Source organism: Nanorana parkeri, unplaced genomic scaffold (genome assembly GCF_000935625.1).
Source record: "Nanorana parkeri isolate BGI_ZX_2015 unplaced genomic scaffold, ASM93562v1 scaffold144, whole genome shotgun sequence".
Lineage (NCBI taxonomy): Eukaryota > Metazoa > Chordata > Amphibia > Anura > Dicroglossidae > Nanorana > Nanorana parkeri.
The window spans coordinates 2,562,917-2,585,803 of NW_017306412.1; the positions used below are offsets into that span (position 1 = coordinate 2,562,917).

The following is a 22,887-nucleotide window of genomic DNA, read 5'->3' on the forward strand; positions in this document are numbered from 1 at the left end:
GTATATATTGGGATCTGAGTCCTACCCGTTCAAGAAAACAAGGAAATTTCCCTCGGTAGTTCTCATTATGTATGATGGGCATAGGACTCCATCTCCTTTTTGTTCGTCTTAGCAATTCTCTGGTATATCTTCCTTTTACAGCCTAAAAATAATAAAATACAGGAAATAACATAAGTATTTACAAATATACCATATAAGTAACATATGTATTTACAAAGCATAATGATATTAGCCTGTGTTATTAGGTTTTATTAAGTATTCTAAATAGTCTACAGGAAAGTACTGTACTTGGTTAGAGCAAGGGTTCATGATGATGGGCGTGAATGGCATCAGTTTGAGATACTTCAGCGATCATTCAGAAATCGTTGACAGGTACATTTATCCTGCAGTTGACCTTATGATCTGAATTTGACTTGCTTCAAGTGGTTTTGCATTACTGGAAACCTGGTAACCAGGAACGCCATCTGTCATTCCTCCCCCGGACGCTCTTGGACTCTAATAGACTCCTGGCCTCCCGGGAAAGAAACACTTTCTCCCAGAAACGTTCACTCGATCGAGCAGAGTAAACCTTTCCCTGCTCGTTTTTTTTTTTCTTCTGACATTGGAGCCGTTTTGGCTGCTGTCAGAAGAAAATAAAAAGAGAAAATCACCATAGGAATGCATAGCTAGATTCCTATTGGCTATTTCAATTTGCAATAGCCAATAGCAAACTAGCTATTGCACCCGCCCACTGCTGCTGTCAATCAGCAGAGGGGGACCTGCAGTTCTCCATCAGGTCCCCCTCTGGTGATTGACAGCAGCAGAGGGCGGGTGCAGTAGGTAGTTTGCTATTGGCTATTGCAAATTGAAATAGCCAATAGGAATCTAGCTATGCATTCCTATGGAGTGTTCGTTTTGGTTTTTTTCTGACGGCAGCAGAACCGCCCAGCCAATAGAAAACAGTTGGGCGGAGCTAGCTGTCACTGCTAGTTCCGCACAATCGTTTTCTAATCTTTTTTTTTTCTATTTGTTTAACTATTTTTCTATTCTGCCCGGTACCACAGAGGGACTGGGCAGAACAGCCTAGCCAAATGCCGCTCAGCGGCATTCGGCTATTTTCTCACTGCTGTTCGGCATCTATGAGAATAGACCGAACAGCAGCGAGTAGCCTGCCGGAGGTTCGGCTTAGCCGATCCAGATGTTGGATCGGCTAAGTCGAACTCCTGCACTTCAGGTCGGCTGAACATGCGGAGCATGTTTGGCCGACCCGAAGCCACACGATGTACGGCTGAATACAGCCGATATACGGCTAGAATCAGCCGTACCAGCCTGAAGTGAATAGCCGAACAGCTCACTTCGCTTGGGGTTGGTTAGTCACTCGGCTGCCTACGGCAGCTTAGTGAATAGACCCCTATAACTATTACACACCAAGGAGCAGCATCCATTGTAAGTGATTTAATTAGGTGGCCTAGCAACGAAGTTGCAAGGACACCTCTGGTTATTGTGTTGATTATTATTATTATTATTATGCCGCTTTTTTCAAATGTCTGTAACAAGTGCACTGCTAGTCAAAAACTCATGAAACTTTGCACAATGGTACAGCCCTGTGCTCTGCAGAGCTTATTACAATATAAAGGTCATAGGTCACATGATGTGGCAGCCATCTTGGTTTTTGTAACAATTTTTGTGAACTATTCAGAAGCCTGCATCTCCAGAACCTCTGAAGCTGCAGATGTACATCTTGCTTTGTGAGCTTATGCTGTGATCTGCTGCCACATGTGTGCATTTTAGCGCTATTGGTCACATGGTTTGGCAGCCATTTTGGATTGTGCAATATTCTGCAAACAACTTAAACTCTGAAACCATATATCAGAAACCATATAACTCAAAACTTTGCACATATGTCAAGGGCGACCTCTTCTGCCAGGATTGTAGAAATAGGCCCGATCCCAAAATCAAAATGGCCGCTGCAAGCCAATGCTGTATAGATGATGTTATTATTGTGATGGCCTTTTTTTCAAAAGCCTGTAATAAGCGCACTGTTACTCACAAACTGATGCAACTTGGCCCAATGGTAGAGCTCTATGCTATGCCTAATAGTTTGCAACATAAAGGTCATAGGTCACATTGCCTGGCAGCCATCTTGTTTTAGGTGATTATATTCAGCTCAATATTCAAAAATCCATTTCTCAGAAACTGATAAAGCTACAGATGAACAAATTGCTGTGTATAGTCATGGTATGATCTGCATTCACAACTGATCATTACAGGTCAATTTTTTACATGGGTCGGCAGCCATATTGCATTGTGTCAAATTCGACAATATTTCTATTATTTTGATGCTCTTTTTTTCAAATGCTAATTATTGCCACACCGTTATGTAAAAACTCATCAAATTTGGAACAATGGTAGAGGACTGTGTTGTGTTTAATCCTTGGCAATATAAAGGTCATAGGTCACATGCTCTGGCTTCCTTCCTGGTTTAAGCAAACCTATTTCTGACAATTTTCAAACATCTGTTTTTTCCTAACCGCTAAGGCTACAGATATACAAATTGCTATATAAGGATGTTCAAAGCTCTGAAGTCATATATGTTAACTACAAGTCATGTGACCACATGGTTTGGCAGCCATTTTGGATTGTGCAATATTCTGCAAACAACTTAAACTCTGAAATTATTTATCAGAATAACTCAAAACTTTGCACATATGTCCATAGCTACCTCTTCTACCACGGTTGTAAAACCAGGCCCGATTCCAAAATCAATATGGCCGCCACAAGCCAGTCACTTTTAACATTGCATCAAATTGCATAAACGTGCATTTATTTTCCTATTGCAATAAACATGTTATACATATGATAACTCAATATCATAACTGCCAAATACAATATGGCGTTCCAAAGGTCACCAAGGTCAGCAGCCATTTTGAATTTGATTTTTTAAAATAATTTATTAAATCATGCCCTGCTATTTTTCTCTCTACCTACAATATCTTCTCACGTGCTATGACCGGCTCTACTGCTTGCATCTATATTTAGCATTTGAAATAGCTTAAAAACATTTTGATTTTAATATCACTTTAATGCGGGAGTAATAGTATAATAGTGAGCATGGGGATGACATCTGTGTGTGTGCTCTTGTTCCCTCACTGTCCACTCAGCATGCAGGGGTTTTTGATGCGACTACTGTTTTCCTTGCTATAGTTACATATAGTTATAGTTACTCAGGTTGAAAATGGACACAAGTCCATCGAGTTCAACCTATAGAGAAAAAAAAAAAAAGAAAAGCCTAAACAGAACACTATTACCCACTGTTGATCCAGTCGTATATTCCCTGGATCAACAATCTCTGATGCCTAATATACCTATAATAACTCAATATCCAGTAATATTCTGTGCATTTAGGAATACATCCAGATATTTTTTTAAACAATTTACCGAGCTAGCTAGAACCAGCTTCTGGGGGAGTCTAATCCACATTTTCACAGCTCTAACTGTCAAGAATCCTTTTCGTATGCAAAGGTTAAACCTCTTTTCCTCCAGACGCAAATAGTGCCCCCTTGTCCTTTGCAGTGACCTTAGGATGCATATATCCCTGCCATGTCTCCACAGACCAGTATCCAAAAGACAATGTCATAAAGCAATAAAAATGCGTCACTTACATTTGTTTCAGGTACAAGTGTTACTGGAATAATCTTTTCCTTTTTGGAATTTAGATTCCGGAGTATTATTCCAACTGAAACAGGGTGATTGGGCATCTTAACATGTTTTTTGGCATATAAGGCGTACGTGGAACCATCATGTTCAATTGCAAATTTAGAATTGCTTGTTCCAGCAACTGCATCGTTAGGGTGCAAGCAGTTATGGAGATTTACTATGGAGTAAAACAAAATGCATGGGGTTAAAATTCCTTAAAATGAAATAAAAGATCAAGAAAGGACATTTAAAAAGTTAAACATTTTATCAGATTTATAATGGCAGTGCATATAGGGTCCTTCTGGCTCAGAATTTCCGTGAAGTCCTCTAGATGTGAGTTTTTGTTCAGGGAATCCCAGAGCCTATGATTATGCGAGGCAGATTCTCCTAGCTCCACTCATCTTTGTCTCTTTGTAAATATTGTAATCATGTATGTTCTAGGACTCTCCTAGTACAGTGCAGTAAAAGCACTGCTAAGCAAGAAGTTGGGTAGCAAGAAAGTCTGGCAAGACACTGCAGTCCTGCCCAATGTATGCAGAAGTCATCTCCAATCCAGCTGTAGAATGTTACGAGAAACAAAAATGGTATCAGGGTAAAAACAAGTCAACTTGCTTATTTTGGTATTATTACACAGTGTGCAGAACTACATTACAGTTTGTGGATGATTTTACTTGTTGCCCAGCAATGTTCTTTAAAGTGCCTGGATTAAAGAGTCCATCTTGGCCTCCAGCAGTCCTACATTTTGTGACTTTCTGGAAAGGTATCAAACTGCAAGCAGAAGATATCTATACACATACACACAAATGTTCAGGTCTTATTTGCTAAAGAACATACAGCAAAGCTCTTCAGCATATCCATGTCTGCACTGGGGAATTGGGGACCTCCTCACATTGGTTCTAAGCTTCACATAAACAGTAGTCAATGGAAGTCCACTGAAGAATAGAAACATATGTCCCAAACCAAGGATGTTGCCAAAACTCGGGAAACTGTTTTTTGGGGGCGATTAACTAAATCAGTTTAATTTTCAATTCATTATTGGAAGATCCAATTAGATTAAATTGATGGTGAAATCTTGCAATCCCCATATACACATTCAAAAGGTAAACATTCCATTTCATGTACCTTTTTTGCTCTGCCACAACCATTTTAGGGTTCCTATCAAAACTGTGTGTAAAAATGTGACGTTTCCCAAGTAAACATCAAGCAATGTCTATTTAAGCAAAAGACAACATGAACTTACCAGTGCCAACCAAGGATCCAGTAAGAATATTATGAGGTACGGGAAGTTTTATCTTATGACAAGATTTTTCAGCTACAACCAATGGCTAAAAGAAGCAAAAAAAAATAACATTTACTTTAAAAAGCTTTCATACAAGTAAATTATAATAATCTTTATCTCACAAGTTAAAATCAGCATCCTTTTTAAATTAAAGTGACACTAAACTCAGGAGTTCCATCTTAACTATTAACAAAAATGTAGCTTATTTGTGTATCAGTCAGCTGCAGATCCTCAAATCATCTCTGAATTGGTGCTGACACTGTCCTTCCTTCTGGAGGGTGGCTACTGTTCCCCATGGTCCCTGTATGTGTTGTAAGTCACTGCTCCAAGCTCACTCCTGTGATGGACTGCAATCTCATGTTTAATTTACTAATTTGTATTGAGCTTGTAGTCCATAACGTGAACGAGCTTGGAGCGGTGGCTACTTTACAACACACACAGGGACCATGGGGAAGAAAAGTAGCCACCCTCCAGAAGGAAGTGTTACTTTAACATAGAGCCTGACATGTTCCAAAAATGGTTTAGAATTATAGCTTGCCAGTTTTGACTGTGATATGATATGTACCACAGACATTTTTTTTTACTGTTGTGTGTGTGTGCTCTTCATGACTTCATCCTCTACCAGCTACAAAATAAACACGGAATTCCATCTACAATTCCCTGCTTCCTCTCAAGAACAAGATGTTGCCTTATGACACAAAACTATTATTTGTATAGTAGATGCTTAAGAGCGTAATAACCCCCCTGATTATTTAAAATTTATAGGGTTTCAAGGACAAAATCTCCCTTCTGGACTCCTGTGCTCAGCATCCTTTTGTGCCACTCCTACTGCATTTTACTTATTGCAAAATATAACCACTGGTTATGGCTAGGCACTGGTATACAGGCTAGACTGGGGTAGATATGAGAATCCAGGTTCAGATATTGTGCCTCCTTTTACCACCTCTAACTGCACCACTGAGGGTATGAGAGAGAGTCAGCACTCAGTTTGAACATGTCAACAGGAATCGAAAAGCATGGGGATCACTTCATCAGTGTACCACATGTCCTTTATTGTCCAATCACAGGCTGCTACCTGTGGACCTGGACCAGGTTGCATTGGTTACCTGCAATGTATCCTGCAGGGAGGTAAAAGACTCGGCTGTGCTGTCTAACAGGATCACAAGAGTGGCTGAACAGATTTGCAATGCCCTTTGCTGGGTACACATTTTATTGATCAAGTCTGACCCTAATGAAAACAGCAGACTTGTGAGCTGAGTATAATGCACACATTCCTAAACCAGACCTTGCACTAATACAACAAGGTCCCAGCAGCCTCTTCCACCCTCAGCTCTGGTGGTCTAAGGTCTCATGAGTCATCACATCTAATACAGTGTATTAGACGTAAGGATGCCGATGGACATTCCATTGCGGAATGGTGGGGGAACAAGGCAGCAGGAACTGGTCTAGAAGCCAGGCTCAGGTGAGTATATTTTCTTTATTCAGTCTCCTAGACAAAAAGGAGCAGTTAACCCTTGCAGGGAGGGGGTAGCCCCACTGCAGCTTGCCAGGTGAAAATAAAGGAAAAAATGACTTTAAAAAGGGAAAACTAATGCAGCCACCACATTTAAGAAATGAGAAGCTGCAAAATATGACATGTTCTTGAATTTAGATGCACATTTGGATATATTTTTAAATTTTCATTCACCAAGGTGCACAAAATTGCATGACACATGGATTTGTGTACATTTACCAAACAATTCAATCGCTCTGCTTAACACAAGATGTTAGGTGTCCAATTTTTAAGAAAACCAAGCTAAGCTGCAGCATAGAGATGTGAGTGGGATGGCTACTTAAAATGCATTTTATAAAACCTGTCTGCTTTAATGCAGTAAAAAACACAACTGTAAATGGGCCCTTCTCCTGACAGTGGACAGTAAAGCCTCATTCATATGAAACTTTTGTGCCTGGAGGTGAATTTCTGGGGCAGGAATCAAAGGTAGTTCTGGACAGCTGCGTCCGCTCAGCGTGTAGAAAGAAATGACAGGCTGATAGGACCCGGTGCTCTACGCGTGTATTCGGATGTAATCGCACATGTAACAATTACCTGCTGTTAGATACAGATAATCGCCCCAGAGGTAGCTTGCCACAGGAATCCATCTCCAGCCATAAAGGCCTTATATGAATGAGGCCCAAGTTAGATCACATTCATTACAGACCAAGGAGGTAAAATAAATAAATAAAAAGAATAAGAATAATACATTTATATATTTCATTTCTTCCTCTTAAAAATTCTTAACAGATAGAAAAGAGTAATTACTCTGAGTTGTTTTAAATAATTAAATATTTCTGCCTGGTAAGACAAATTGTACACTGTAAAGCCTGCAATGCTCTCCAGAGTATTCACCGCATAGCACTTCACAGGACACTTGCGGACAGGAGAGCTGTTTCAAAGTCATGTGACAGGTTTCCTCCTCCTTCTAGTAGTTTTTTCTTTATCTAAAGAATGAATGGGACTTTACTTGCTTAACACAGCAGTTCTGTATAAATGTGCCCGAGGAGTTTTAGAAATGCAGTGGTATAGCTTGCTTTAGATCTTACCAATACTTTATAAATGGGCCCCTAAGGCCTTCTTTAAGCAGCAAAGGAGTGGTAAAAACAGGCAGTTGACCTGTATTTTAACCCTCTCCCCTCCAACTACCCACCTAAACCTAACATGGTAGCCGCTCGGGTTTATACACATGCCAAGGCAAATATTATACAGCATGTCACATTTGGCAGGCAGTGCTGCTTGCCAAACACAACGATTGCAGTCAATGGGACTGTGCTACAACCATATGCCAACCGCTTGCCACGCAGTTTTGGTGTGGTACTGCAATGCAAAATCTGCCTTGGGATCATTAAAAAAAAACAAAACACAGGCATTCAGGAGGTGACGCCATCGCCTCCTGAAGGCCGGAAAAAACGGCTATCAACCGTCCTAGCCTAAGTGTCCTAAACTTAACACTAACTAAAATAAGGTCCGTTCATCCATGAGTAATGTTATATTCTTCCTTGTCACTTTGATATGCTAAGTTTTTGGTGCAGCTGACTGACACAGCTACTGAACGACTGTCACAAAAGCTTTTACTTCAGACACAATTAATGTAAATTACCAAAGTGTCTGAAAGAAGAATTGCCTTTCATTGATGAAACTGTTTGCTATAGACCACAGACTGTGTGAGATAAACTTTCCTCATATCCTTATAGCTTGCCTGGCAAGTAAAGCTCTCCTATTTCCCCTTACAATGAACCTGCGTTGATCTTTGCCGATTAATGCAGCTCAACGGATATGGTGTGAGAAAGGCCCTACTCTTGCCCACTCTATGCATATGTACAGCAGAGGCCTCCCCAGGCCGGGTGTCACCCACTGGGACATCATCAAGGAAGTGGGTGACGTAATTACGCACTCATGACATCATTATGCAAGTGCATAATGTTGTCACGTGCAGTTAACTGCCAGTGGCCATCTCAGTGGTGGATGCTGGCAGAGAAAGGAAGGGACGTCCATCCAGCAAGAAAAGGTATGCCCTCCGCTCTCGTGCAGCTGTCAGGCTCTCGGTGCCCGAATTTCAGTGGTGGTTGCAGCAAAATTACTGCCAGCCATTTTGGTGTCACCCCCTCTGATGGTGTCACCCGGTGCAGGTTGCACCCCCCGCACTCCCTTGTGATGCCACTGATATACAGCAGAAAATGTTGAAACTGAAGCATATAAAGACTATGTTATAATGTTTGTACCATACTGCTAGAGGCAGAAAATGTAGTGAAATAAAACAGGCAATTGACTTTATTGTATTTCCAACCAATCATTACGTAAGGGAGTGTGGTCACTACACGTGACACTAATCACACTAGACATACTAGTGCAAAGTAATGTACATACAACAGGTGCAGCTTCTATATAGAAGGTAAAGGGTTCCCTTATACATGAACCTGCTACAAGTGACAATGAACACAGTTTGTGTTATCAACAGGACAAAAGAGAAGCATAAATGTGCAAAACATATGTGTTTCAGCAGCTATAACAACAAAAAAACACATGCTAGCTATGAGGGCTCTTTAACACCAGCACTCTTATGCAATATTACAAACACATCACAAAATAATATAAACTTTCTTTCATTTGAAAGAGAAAACCTGAAAACCAAGTGTATGCTACTAGAAACAAAGCTGGCCAAACAGATACACATATGGACAAACGTTTGTGGACACTTGACCATTACCCCTATGTGTCTGTGTTGCCTATTCAGCCACGGCTACTGCCATCAGGTACTGTTCTTGGATGAGAAGACCCGGCTCAGGCTCATAATAATAATTCCAAATATTATCCCATCAGTGTTTAAAGGGGTTGAGGACAGGGCTCTGTGCAGGCCACTCATAACCCCACCCCCCCCCCGACACACCTAACTCATCATACCACATCTCTATAAACCTGGCTTTGTGCACAGGGGCAAAGTCTTTCTGGAAGAGAGAAGGGCCTTCCCCAAACTGTTGGCACAAGGTTTGCACACAACAGTCTAAATTGTCTTTGTACTGTATACTGTAGCATTGATAATACCCTTCTGTGGAAGCACATGAACTCAATAATGTAGAGGAGTGTCCACATACTTTTGACCTCATAGTGTAGCTGCTATAGTCAGGTCTATGGTCTCATAGTGTAGAACAAATGGGTTTCTTCTAGCCTGGGTACTATAAGATCCAGTGTGCCATGCCAGCCACTGTAGTATTGGGTAGAGTAAGCAGAAACAACAACAAGCAAAGCTAATATTCACATTTTATTCTTAGAGGAAACTCTAATAGAAGCACTACAAATGGCTGCAAATGCTGGGCTATGTTTCAGATAATGCTGGCTGCCTGGTTTGTTTTGCTAATCGCTGGACTTAAATTGGAAGTACAATCCACTTTGCTCAACTCCATTCCTGTGATAAGACCGTGCTCTCCCTTATTACCAGCATTTCTATGATTGCATGGTCTTATTTATCCCGCCACCAAGGAATGTCAACAATGTACACTGAGCTGCACATGCATGATCGGTACAATCTTTAGAAACTAGGTAGCAGGCAGGCAAAACACTTATTGTAGAACAGACATCCAGAGACTCTTCTTTCTGCAAGCAAAAGATTGTTTGTCAAAGCTAAAGTTCCACTTCAAATACTCTTTTGGGCACACAGGATCCTGAATTCCATAGTAGTTTGTCTCCCACCCCACTCCTAAACTCTCCCCTAGAGGGCTACCTCGGATTTATTAGTGGCTAGCTCACCACAAAACGTCTCATATCCTGCAAAACTGCATCAAATCTCCGACTATAAAAAGAATGTCCATTTAAATTTGAAACATTAGACAAAACCCTTTATTATTTTAACTAAAATGCTAAAAAATACACTTCACTGTACAAAAGTAAAGAATATCAAAATTATTATTATTAATAATAAAAAATAACCGAAGGGTTGACTAGGAGAATCTAGAAAGATTTCCTGATTACCAGCTTTGCTGATTTATACTGTATTACAAATGTAACAATGGGAAAATATCTCACTAGCAAACTTTGCAGACATCATACAAACTATCAGTGTTATTCACAAAAGGGTGAAGAGGTTGGAGAAGGCAGGAGACATGAACAATCTAGGCCAAAATAGCTGATTTGGAAAAAATTATCCAATTCAGCTCACTTTCCAGCTTAGCTATGTTGTCCTAGCTTGTTCCCTTCTCCAAACTCTTCACCCCTTTGTGAATAATCCTGTTTATAGTGATTACTCTTCGAATCTACACCTCTCTTAAAACTGTGGCACTGTGAGCAGAAGTAATGCCGTATTTCCAGTAACGATGTAGCCACTGTAGGCCTGAATAAAAGCAGAGGCAGAACCTTTTCCAGCACTGACATAATCATACCTGTGACCACTAAAAATCTACCTGTATAAGACCTGATCAAAGTGAAACTAATGAAAGAACATCCACAAGTATAAACCGACAAGTATAAGCAGACAATAATTGATTAGAGCAAAGGCCCCATAGTAAAAACACTGCACAAATATGCAAATTACAAAATAATTCCATGTTTCTGTTCAGCGGAACTAAACATCTCACAAAAGACGTACATAAAGATCACCATACTTGAAATTAAAGTTGTGACAGTCAAATGAATCGCCAATTGACAATAAATGAATCCATAACAGACCAATTTTAATGTCTACCTGACAAAACAAAACAAACCTGATGAGCACTACGCTGGGACCTTTAGGTTTCATAACATAAGGTTATTTTTGGAGGTGTTGTGACAAACTAAAAGGCACTGTTAGTACATGTCAGCCTAGAGCATTTTATCTTTATATTAAACCGCAGCTGGTTAGAAATATTAGTGGAAAAGCCCGACAACTCCAGACTTGCTCAGTTATCAGCTTCTCGTGATCTGTAATTCTTTGACTTTTTGGAACAAGCTGTCATATAAACTGAAAATATCGCTGATGTAAGAAAAACCACCATCAAATCATATATCATAGATAACAGCAAAGCTGATGCCCATGTAAAAGAGTCTACCCACTGTCAAAAAAAAATAAAAAATTTAAGTACACCTCTGATCAGAAGAATGCTTTGATGAAGGGCAAACATTATTTCTGTGAACAATGGATTATTCTTCTGTTCTGTTTTCCCTGGTTAGCCACTAGGCTGCAGGTAATACCTTCCATATAACTTAATCGAGGAGTGGCCAACTCGATCTTCTACCAGTCTCTAGAAGTGTATTTCTAGAAGTGTGATTTCAGAAAAAGAAAAATAAGTGTATGTGTGTGTAATGTATGTGTGTGTATATATATCTATATATATATATAATCACACACACACATGCATACATACATACATACATACAAATCTAAAATATATATTGTATACACACATACACACACAAATATATATATTGTATACAAACATACACGCATACCTTTTTCTTATATACAAGAGTAACAATAACTACTGTAGTTTCAGATTGTTACACTAACAAGTATAAATATGTTTTTTGCAACACTGACTGAAAGTAAGTAAACAAAATTAAACTTGAGTAATAATAGTGTCGATTTTTCTTCTGTGGGTAAGACAAAGCACTCACCAGGAGCAGTGCCAGGTAAAACCAGCAGCACATAGTGCCAGATCCTCTGGGTGACCCCATAAGAAGGACTTTCCAATAGACCCCAGAACCCGATCGCTGTGTAGAGATCCAGGAAAGTAGGTGGCTCTTCTTAGCAGGTTGTTTACCCAAGCGGCGGTGATCCCAGGTATACACGATCACAATAGCCCAGCAGAAAGCAGCCTGTCCCCTCCGACTCGGCCGGCTTGTGTGTGTGGATGGTGAGCTGAGCTCCAGCAGTCAGCTCGGTGTGCCGTGTTCCTTTTCTTCCCTGCGATCACTTCGCACCTGTGTCTCCCCCAGGAAGGTGGGATTTGACAGTAGGTGTGACTGGGAGGGACACAAAGACACTTTTTATTGAAGCTCTGCTCCTCCTTTCTTCATCTGACTGTAGGGCGAGTCATAGGTAGAAGGCAGGGCAAAGTCCTGTGTACAGACAGAGGGAATGTCTGCCCATGAATCATCTATATGTGTGTGATAGAAAGAAGCTGAGAACACAGAGCTGGGAGGAGGGCTGGCTGCATTCATTTCTTCACTCAGAGATAAGCCATTCATGGAGAGGGGACTTCCTACAACTTACTTTTCAGGCCTTGTACATTAGGAGTTAATGTCTATCTAAAGCCAAAACTTTTTTCATTTTGGATACAGAAGAGGGTTAAAGTAGTTTAAAACTGTCAAACTTTTTTCAATATTGAATCCAGATCAAACCAATATACATTGCCCAGCATTGTAGTTCTGTATATGTCTGCCCACACACTTCAGTCATTTGGGGGGATTCTTTAAAAAAATGGAGCCGTTTTCTTATAGCAACCAATCAGCTTCTCTCTTCAGTTTGTTCAGGTAAGCTTTGAAAATGAGAGAGAAAAGCTAATAGGTTGCCATGGGCAACTGCTCCAGATTCTGTCTTTTCCAATATTTAGGAATCTCTCCTCCCCTCCCCCTCCATTATGGTTCCAAACAGCTACAACTCTCTCAGCTCAGCAATGCTATGGTGTGCATGGACCCTCTACAACCAGCTTCTCCTTCCTTCACCTAGCATTCCATTGACTAAAACAGAAATCTCAAGCCTGGGTTTTGCCTGAAAAAACACACAAAAATTCACAAAAAAAAGTAATCACTTCCTGTCCTGTAGACTCAACAGGAAGCGAGAGGATATCTTTCCAAAGTGAATGAAAAATCCCATCTTAGCTATCACAGGAACAAGTGTCCCCACTGGAAGATTTTTCTTCTATTCCTGTTCTAGGGGCAGCTCATTCCGACTGCAATCAGCCCGCACGTACAGCTCCGTGCTGCGTGCACGGCTGTATCGGGCAGCTCCCGGGAAGGACGGGTGCTGCATGTGATTAGTACACTGCCCCCGTCCTTCTCCATGGGACTACGCGGCCGTACGCCCCCCTATGCTCACCTCAAGTGCAGGTCCGTAGGGGTGCGTGTTTCCTGGCTCGGACGCAGACAGGATCCATCCTGTCAGCATACGAGTATGCTCACCCGCATGGACGTGCAGGGTGGGTCAGTGTAGGGGGGCGTACGGCCGCGTAGTCCCATAGAGAAGGACGGGGGCTGTGTACTAATCACACGCAGCACCTGTCCTTCCCTGGAGCTGCTCGATACGGCCGTGCACGCAGCACGGAACTGTACGTGCGGGCTGATTCCAGTGTGAATGAGCCCTTAACCTGTTGCAGTAGGGTGAGGGTGCTCTCCGCACACCTTTCAGCAATCCCGGCCAGTACACAGGGATGGTGCTTGCAGTAACTCCATGGATGGCACCGTGCAAAACGAACATTTGACGAAAAAGGTCACTAACACTCAAAAAGGTTTAAAAATGAATAAGTCCTTTTTATTGGACCATGGTCCAATAAAAAGGACTTATTCATTTTTAAAACTTTTTGAGTGCTGGTGACCTTTTTCGTCAACTGAGCCCTTAACCTCACTAATTGGTGATCAGGACAATGAGAGACAGAGTGAATCTCCTTAACAAGACACAGACAACAACAAAAATATAAAAGGGATTCTAACCCCTCATCACTCTATCCAAATCGCAGGGTTATAGAGAAGGCAGGAGAAGGGAACAATCTAGGGCAACATAGCTGAACTGGAAAGTGAGCTGAAGTGGAGAATGTTTCCAAATCAGCTATTTTGTCCTAGATTGTTCACTTCTCCTGCCTTCTCCAAACTCTTCACTCTTTTGTGAATAACCCCCTATAAAAAGCTTTGCCTTTAGTCATACTGTAAAGCTTGTCAATGCTTATATAGCTTTTACAAGGGAAACCTTAACATAACGTTTTGTCAGTGTTTTTCAAGCTTCTCTGACACCAGAGCAGAACTGTCCATGTGTGTACTAGAACACGAAATAGTTCTGGAATACATACTGATGCCACTTTTATTTTAGCCTTTTCAACGCTCATCCACTTGAGTCAATATTTATGATTCATAATAATAAATAATAATTAATAAATAATAATTAATAATGTGATCATCCATGTGTCTACACACGAATGACTATGTGCGCGTAGCTTATGAAAACATCTGCTGCAACCTTTTTTTGGCTCCTGATTGCGAGTCCTGCTGGGTTCACACCACTTTTATTGCGTTTAGCGCGCATTGATGAGCACTAAATGCACTTAAATTGTGCATTGACATGCTTTTGTTAGCGCACCGTGTTGCATTAACGTGCATTTATTTTCAGAACATATTTGATTTTTCTTTCCCCAGCATGCACTGCAGAGCACTGTGATGTGTTGTAATACATGCAGCATGGTCTCCCAGTGCTGCTGCGTTGGTGTAAACTGGACCTATTTGCAAAAATGGATATAAGTAAATACATTGTAAACATTTAAGATACGCTTATTCAGTGTTTTCTGTGATATTCCCAGTATGCCCGAAAAGAGAGGTTTGCTTTGATGTCAGAAAAGCTTTAGGGCCAAGTCACACTTGTGCGTTGATGCAATGTGCAGTAAAATATGCATTACCACATGTCCCCACAATGCATTGCAACGCACCTGCTCTATGTGCATTGTGTATAGATGTTACCAGCACTCCAAATATGACAAAATACGTCAAAGTTTTAGTGAACCTTCATTTTTATTTTTGAAGTCACTCAAAGTGGAATGTGATTCCACTTTGAGTGACTTCAAAAATAAAAATGAAGGTTCACTAAAACTTTGACGTATTTTGTCATATTTGGAGTGCTGGTGACATCTATACACAACGTTTCTACTTCATACGGCGCCATCCGTAGTCACTGTGAGCACCCATGTTTTCATATGGGAAGTCCGGTAAGGTGTGCTACACGTCCTTGGACATTTGCTCTATGTGCATGGCACGTAAATGGCACCCCACAAACTGTCTATATATCTATTGCCCATCTGTTAGAGCTCTTAGGCTCCATTTACACATGCTTTCCTTTTTTACACTTTAGAAAAACATCTGGAGTGTGTCTGTGTTGCCCATTCATAAAAAAAAAAGCATTTGTGAGGTCAGGAACTGATCTTGGATGAGAAGACCTGGCGCACAATTCGCATTCCAATATTATTCCATCTGTGTTTAAAAGGGTTGGGATCAAAGCTCTCTGCAGGACACTCGCACTTCCCCACACCTTGTCATTCCATATCACTATGGACCTGGCTTTGTGCACAGGGGCATAGTCCTGCTGGAATAGAGAGGGGCCTTCCCCAAACTGTTGGCACAAGGTTGGCACACAACTGTCTAAATTGTCTTTGTACTGTATACTGTAGCATTACCAGTAACCTTTACTGGAAACACCTGAACTCAATCATTTAGAGGGGTGTCCGCAAACTTTGGGCCTTATAGAGTAGCTGTGATAGTTAGCTCTCCTCAAACATATAGCCTTGTAGTGTATAAGCCAATGGCTTTCTTCCAGCCTGGGGACTATAAGACCCAGTGTGCCCTGCCAGCCCCGATAGTAGTAGTTAGAGCAGTGTTTCTCAAAATGTGCAACCTCGGGACCCACATTTGTCCTTGGTCATTAAGTCGTGACCCAAGTCGCACTGCAATGGAACACACGGCATTGCGGTACTACGCGTTCCGGTGCAGGCAATCGAACTGTGGGTGGGAGGTGCATTTGGGGTACCATTCAAATGAATGGCAGCGCAACACACCTCCCGCCCCAGAACGCACAGTGGATGCGATTGCATGGTGCAGTGCATTAATCACACGAGACTATGCAATTAATACACTATACTAGAGTGAACGGGCCCTCCAAAACACTGACAGACACACACAACCACAGACACATTCTAGCACACATATACTGTACACACTCCAAAAAAATTATTTATTTATTTTAACCTCCCTGGCGGTATGATTATTATGGATTTTAGCATCCCAAAGTGGTACATTGTTTTTCATGGAAATTTGTTGTTTTATATTGTTTGCCTGTAATTCATAGTAAATCATGGGAATAACTCACCTAAATCTGTCCAAACAAGAGTCCAGTAGACATCCCAGGTATGATAAAGTTTGAAACACGAAATTAAAAAATGATAATATAATAAATTATAAATAATTATAAAAAAATATAACATAATAATTTAAAAAATGGTCCAGTAAATGGGAATTCTGGGGGTGCTGCCTGATCTGTACCACAGTCAATAGAGTACCAAGTTCGCACATCACTGAGTTTGGTCGCAGAATCGTCGCTGTTGTCACTTTCAGTGTCTGATGACGAATTTCCCAACAAATCACTATCAATCACTTCTGCAAGTGATTCTAATTTACTATCGCTGTTTTCTACCTGGTCTAAAATAGCTTTTGACCTAAGGGGACACGTTTTGTATGCCATGGACGTTTACAAGTTTTCAGGCAGAAAGAACAGTAAAAGTGCTGGCAGGGCACTGGACAAAGCTCTAGGGTTAATCCAGGAACCTCTACAGGGCATGAGAGGGAGCTGTAAGCAATGCACCTATGGATGGAGCTCCCTATTGGCCAGAGCTCCAGCCCACCCCACCTCAAGCTGACACTCAGCGCAGGACAGCATGTTTTGAATGCTGCTTGGTGCGAGAACTGACTGTGTTGCGCTAGGAAGAGACTGAGAAGCCTCTTACCTGGAAAAGTGGAAGGCACGCAGCGACCCACTAAACATGGAGTCCCGACCCACCTTTGGGTCACGACCCACCAGTTGAGAACCAAGGAGTTAGAGTGAACAGAAACGACTACCAGCAAAACTAATATTTACATGTTCCTCTGGTCTTTCAGACTCTTAAAAGAAACCTTTACAGAAGGAATAGAAATGGCTGGGAGTGCTGACCTATGTTTTTGAAAATGCTAGTTGCCTAGCTTGTTTTGCCAATCCTTAGACTTAAACTGGAACTACAGTCCACTTTGCTCACCTCCACTCCAGTGATAAGACAACCTCGCTCTCCCAATGCACCTGATTTATGTGCATGGCATATAAACCGCACCCCACACTCTGTCCTTATATCCAGTGCCCATATGTAAGAGCTCTTAGACTCCATTTACAGGTAAGCATGAGTGTAGCAAGGTGATTCAGAGGTTTTTTTGCTTGTATTTCAATTATTTGTACGCGCAATGTGTAGTAAAGGAGCAGAATCATGAGGTTTTGGCCCCATAGACTTTTAAATGGGAAGGCCTTAAACACATGTTTATTTATTGGCCACAACTGTTCAAAACAGCTCCATAGATTTCTCTGAGGCCATCTCCTTTCATCTCTGGCCTGAGGAGACAGCACCATTGAAGTCTATGGAGCTGTAATGGCCAGGCCCAGCCAGGAGAGCGAGACTCGTGGTGCTGGATTTAAACTAACACTGAAGGCAGCGGCATCAGATTGAGGATAGTATGAATCTGTGGAGGTGGAGGGTAGGTTAAATTAGGTCAGGGAAAAGGGGCAAAAAGGATATGTGCACTTTGCCATACAGTACAATATCCTTTAATGACTTAAAGGAGAAGTTATGAGGTGAGTGCATTTCACTCAGCCTCATAATCTGAGCCGACCTGTGACAATGAAACTGTCACAGGTCGGCTCAGTAGATCGGGAAGTGAGTGAACACATACCAGCGCTCGCTCACTTCTTGATCTATCCCCGCCGGTGAGCCGTAACAGGGGAGTGATTGTATTTCCCCCTGCCCGATCCTCCAGCGCTGACTGGCGGAACGGACGAGGGAGGGGGCGGGTACAGCTGGCTCTACCTCTAGATAGGCAAAGCCAGCTGTCACTCACGCAGCTGGATGGATCCAGACATAATTGTCGGAATCCGTTTCAGCAGCGGCGTCTCAGTATACCGCGAGCTGCAGCTTGCGGTATACTGAGCTTTGGGTAAAGGGAGGGCGCTAGTTTGTTTCCTCACGTTAACCTTCGGAGAACTATGGGGAAAAGCCCACCCCCATAGTTCTCCTTTAACTTGGCCAATAAAGTGTATCATTTAAACTCCAAACTTTCTATATTATTTAATGGCTTACACAGTAAGACTCTGCTATGTTAGAAAGCACAAGGCCCCATTTTGTAGTTTGGGTTGCAGAAATGCTGGAATCGTCTTTTCATTGAGAAATTAAATATAGTGTTTTGCAAATGAAGAGGTAAGTCAGGGATTCAAATCACAGCCACAACACATGATAAACAATCAATGTAAGAACAGAAACAAGCTTATTTAAAAGAAACCTCACACTTTGTCCGGAAAGGGCAAATATTAGACCCCTCTCACAGATACTTACCTATATCTCACTCCCGCACCACTTCATTTGCCAGCTGGCATACATGAGGATACCTGTGGATGGGTAGCATGGGATCCTTTCCACTTTCACCCATGATGTAGTGCTGGTCCAGTTTGCTCCAACAGGGAAAACATTCCTTCCTGATCCCCTTTACACTATTATGTTTGCCAAATCTGGCAGAGCTTCCAACTCCTCTCCGCTCTATCTAAAACCTAAAAAAGTAATGGTCTGGGGAATGGCTTTACCTAGGCCACATGTGCTATGCTGTAAGGCCACAGTTTGGGCCTAGGCTCGCACTGGCTTGCTGAAGGTTGTTTCCAGGAGGGAGTGGAGCTGTTCCTGGGAAGGAGCACCAAGGAGGAACTTTGGCTGTTGGAGGTGCCTGAAAAACTATAGATTGGCTTGGACCTCACAGGGAGTCTAGCGTCTCACCCAGGCAGTTTGTGCTATGTCTGCTAACCAGCTGAAGTTCTGTCATGCACAGTGCTGACGCGTTTGCCTTAAAGGCTGTCTGCACTGGGAGGTGGTCAGTGAGTCTGGGGTCTGTACTGTCCTAGCTGTCTGTAGCCCTTAATCATTCCTCCCGTGTGACTTGCTGAAGAAATGAAATCTTTAAAACCTTTTAAAGTGACTGGCACCCAACTTTACATTGCATCCCACAACCGGCTGTGGACTTTCACCCTGAGGTGGAATGTCAGCCCACCCTGCCTCCTTGGGTCTGTAACTAACTATCTGGAGTTCAGCTTTAAAGAAGAAGTATCACTTTAATAATAAATCTTTGCAGAATACTTCAGGAGACCTAGTGCATAGAACACTGATCCATGTCTTGGTTGCTGAGTTAGCGTGGTCAACAGTGCACCCTCCGATGAGTGCCATCATTCAAAAAAACACAAGTCCACAACATAAGCCGGCAGTTAATATTCTAGTCCCTCTGTCCAGAATAGCAGGCAAGCAGGTTTGGGCTCAGAGTACTAGATGCCAGCTTATGGGCTTGTGTTTTCATGAATGATGCTGCTTCTCTTCAGCGCGCCATCATTAACATCACAAGCAGTTCATACTGTAGTCTCCTTCCCCAGATTAACAGGTAGCAGTAACCCTTTTACAAATACTTTTTGAAGAAGAAGTTGGAGAGTATATTGGTGCAGACTGCTGCTGCTGCCGCCATCATGTGTGAATAAATAGTTCTTATTTAAAGCCCAACTCCACTCGAACTTTTGTCTTTGTTTTAGACAGAGTGAAGAAGGTTTGTTCTAAATTAAATGAAGTGTTTATAGTTGTCTTTGCTCACATTAGTGAGCTTACACCTTACATCTTATCCTGAATACAGGATGTCATAGGAACAGAAAGTAATGGAAGATCTTTGAAAGGAGGCGGGAGAGAGAGAGAGAGAGAGAGAGAGAGAGAGAGAGAGAGCAACACTGAACTTTTTTTTATTGGTGAGTTTATTGCCATGTGTCTTCTTGTCCTGGTAACACACACTCATTTCTTGTCCTGATGTCACCAGTGAAGGGGAAAGCCTCCCAATAGTATCCCAGATATCAATAACAATCTGGCAAAGGTTCTAGATTTTTCACAAGCTTTCTAAAACAAATAAAATAACGTCTGAAAGCAGTTAGATGAACATCAGAAATCAGTGATAATTGTGAGTTACTGCTAAATCTCAAAGTTAGAAAATACACTGGGTTGGAGGAGGTGTATTTGCTAAGTGCTGACAAATGATTCTAGAGAGAGATAGATACTGATAGTAAAAAACGAATGATACCTGGCTGAAGGTACCAGGATTGAACAAATTAAAAGCAAACCTCAACTAGCACAGAGGGAACACAACCCACCAATCTACTGCTTGTTTCACACACACACACACACACACACACACACACACACACACACACACACACACACATATATATCACTATTATGCATACAATACCAAAAAGGTTTTCAGCTCTTTTGAAAACAGGGTACTATTGTTCATTTATGTGTTACTTCATTCTCATTAGTTGTTGGCACTATGCAGTTTAAAATGAAAATTAACAACCACAATAACGTTCCCTCAGTGTCTTCAGGCACCGAACATTGGGGGAGGTTGGATTTCTATCATTCTACTTTGCTATCTGTGTAAAAATGAAGTAGAGAGAAAACTGAGACTAGTAAATGAATGACATTGCTGCTTCAAATTGACTACCTCGATCAGGACAAGATTAAATCATAGGTGGGCCTAGGGAAAAGACCCTATTTTGTGCCCCATCACTATTGTAAAACAGCCTTTTAGATGTTTTTAGAGGAAATTATGACATCTCCTTTAACACTATAAATGGTCAGGTGATTTAAGTTTTGACATAGCCATGTAAATATTGGTTATCCTATTTCACATTAAAGGATATTTAGACTAAAGGTAACTACAGACAATAGACGATATGGTTAGATCATTGACTTTTTATATGTTTGTAGACTCTTCCACCATCCTGACTGATGATCACTGGCTGAAACGGGCTAAGGTTGATCAGTCTGCTAATTCCATCCCCGAGACAGGCCAAATACATGGCAGTGCAAAGAGCATCTGCAATGTGCAAAAGGAAGTACCAACTGCAAACAATCAGAGTTTGTCCCTTAGGCAAAGGACTGCAGTGATCTGAAAGCTAACTGCTTGCTATCTGATTCTGCACTGTACAGCTGTTTCTTGCATTAACTGAAGAAGCTAGATAGTGCCAAGCAACATTTTTTCTTTATCAAAATGTGTCCTACAAGAAATAATCATAGAGCTGTGTAGTTATTAATCATGTTATAGTATTCAGCTATTCATGTGGTGCAGTACTATTACTCATAACTACAAATACACATAACTACAATGTCATTAGTTGACTCTTCAGTGACACAGCTGCTAGCTAATTCTATAATGCAATTTAGAGGATTTTATATGAAAATAAGTAAGAATATTCTAATGACAGATTACAGCCACAAGGCTTCATTGGACAATGGTAAATATCACAATAGAAATGTCTTGCTAACTTTCAGCTATCCAGTAAAAATGGATAAATAATCAATGATAAATTAACATATCACACTACATATTGATGTTAATGTATTTATAGAATTTTGAAATCAAGCATAGAATCTGCACTTTTGTATTTCATAGCAGGTTTTTCATTTCAATAGCTACAATTATCCCCCATTCACAATTGAGCGTTTTCAGCCAATTTTTAAGCATTTTTCAGTACATTTTTGAACTAATTTTTATGTGTTTTCAAGCTTCAGGTGTTTTTGTTTTGGTCAATGAAAGCAGTATCATCTGTGACATCATATGTCAGCATTGTTCTTGTGTCTCCTTCTTGGTTCTTCTGTGTGTAGTTGTGGTGTCTTGTGTTACCAGACCTCCCAATCTGGGAAAACTGCATGTCCAATTTCTTCCCGAGCCCTCTGCTGTTTACCACGGTTCTTGTAAAGGGCATCACTGGGGTCATAGAGGTTTTTGTGGGATCTCACCAGGCAGTTGAATATATCTGCTTTTTTAAAGGACACTCCTGAATTCTCCATTTTGTTCACATGCATGGGGTTGCTTAAAGGAGGAGACCGGTTATTAGGCGCAAACATTTACAAAACAAATGTTTAAAAAATGCTAATTTTTATTCCTTCTCATTGAAGTCTATGGGGCCAAAAACATGCAATTCTGCTCCAAAAAAAGCTTATGTACTTTTTCGAGCAAGTGGGAGCATGGCACTCAGATGTGAACTGAGACCATTGGATATAATGGGAATTGTCATGTTTAATGTTCTTGCTCTTTGGGAAATGCACAACAAATCACTCAGATGTGAATGGCAGCTTCTTTACTTATGCCTGTCATTTATTTGTTTCATATGTCATTTAGAGTAGATTAATAATGTTCAAGATAGAGAATGGCGTAGTCGTAGTGGATGCTTTTGAATGGATCAGGTAGGATTTCCTATTAAAACAAACATCCCAATCACATCCCAATTCATGACACAAGTACAAATCAGGTACAATATCAGGTGCAGTCAGCAAGAGATAAGGCAATACACAAAAAGTCTGCTTTACGTCAAACTTGGTAAGACACGATACTTGCTCAACTGAACCTTGGAAAGACAAGGATCAAG

General features: G+C 41.3%; 1 protein-coding gene across 1 annotated transcript in view; it reads right to left on the reverse strand.

The window, feature by feature from the left end:
• The window catches only part of LOC108785134 (desmocollin-3-like), a 43,074-nt gene extending 20,765 nt beyond the window's left edge, over window positions 1–22,309 (reverse strand). The window contains exons 1-5 of the mRNA XM_018554150.1: window positions 22,148–22,309; window positions 12,072–12,167; window positions 4,916–5,000; window positions 3,642–3,853; window positions 26–142 (exon numbers count right to left, since the gene is read on the reverse strand). Of these exons, the coding sequence (XP_018409652.1) occupies window positions 26–142; window positions 3,642–3,853; window positions 4,916–5,000; window positions 12,072–12,167; window positions 22,148–22,309 (672 nt within the window). The remainder of the gene's footprint in view (window positions 1–25; window positions 143–3,641; window positions 3,854–4,915; window positions 5,001–12,071; window positions 12,168–22,147) is intronic.
• Window positions 22,310–22,887: the final 578 nt, after the last annotated feature.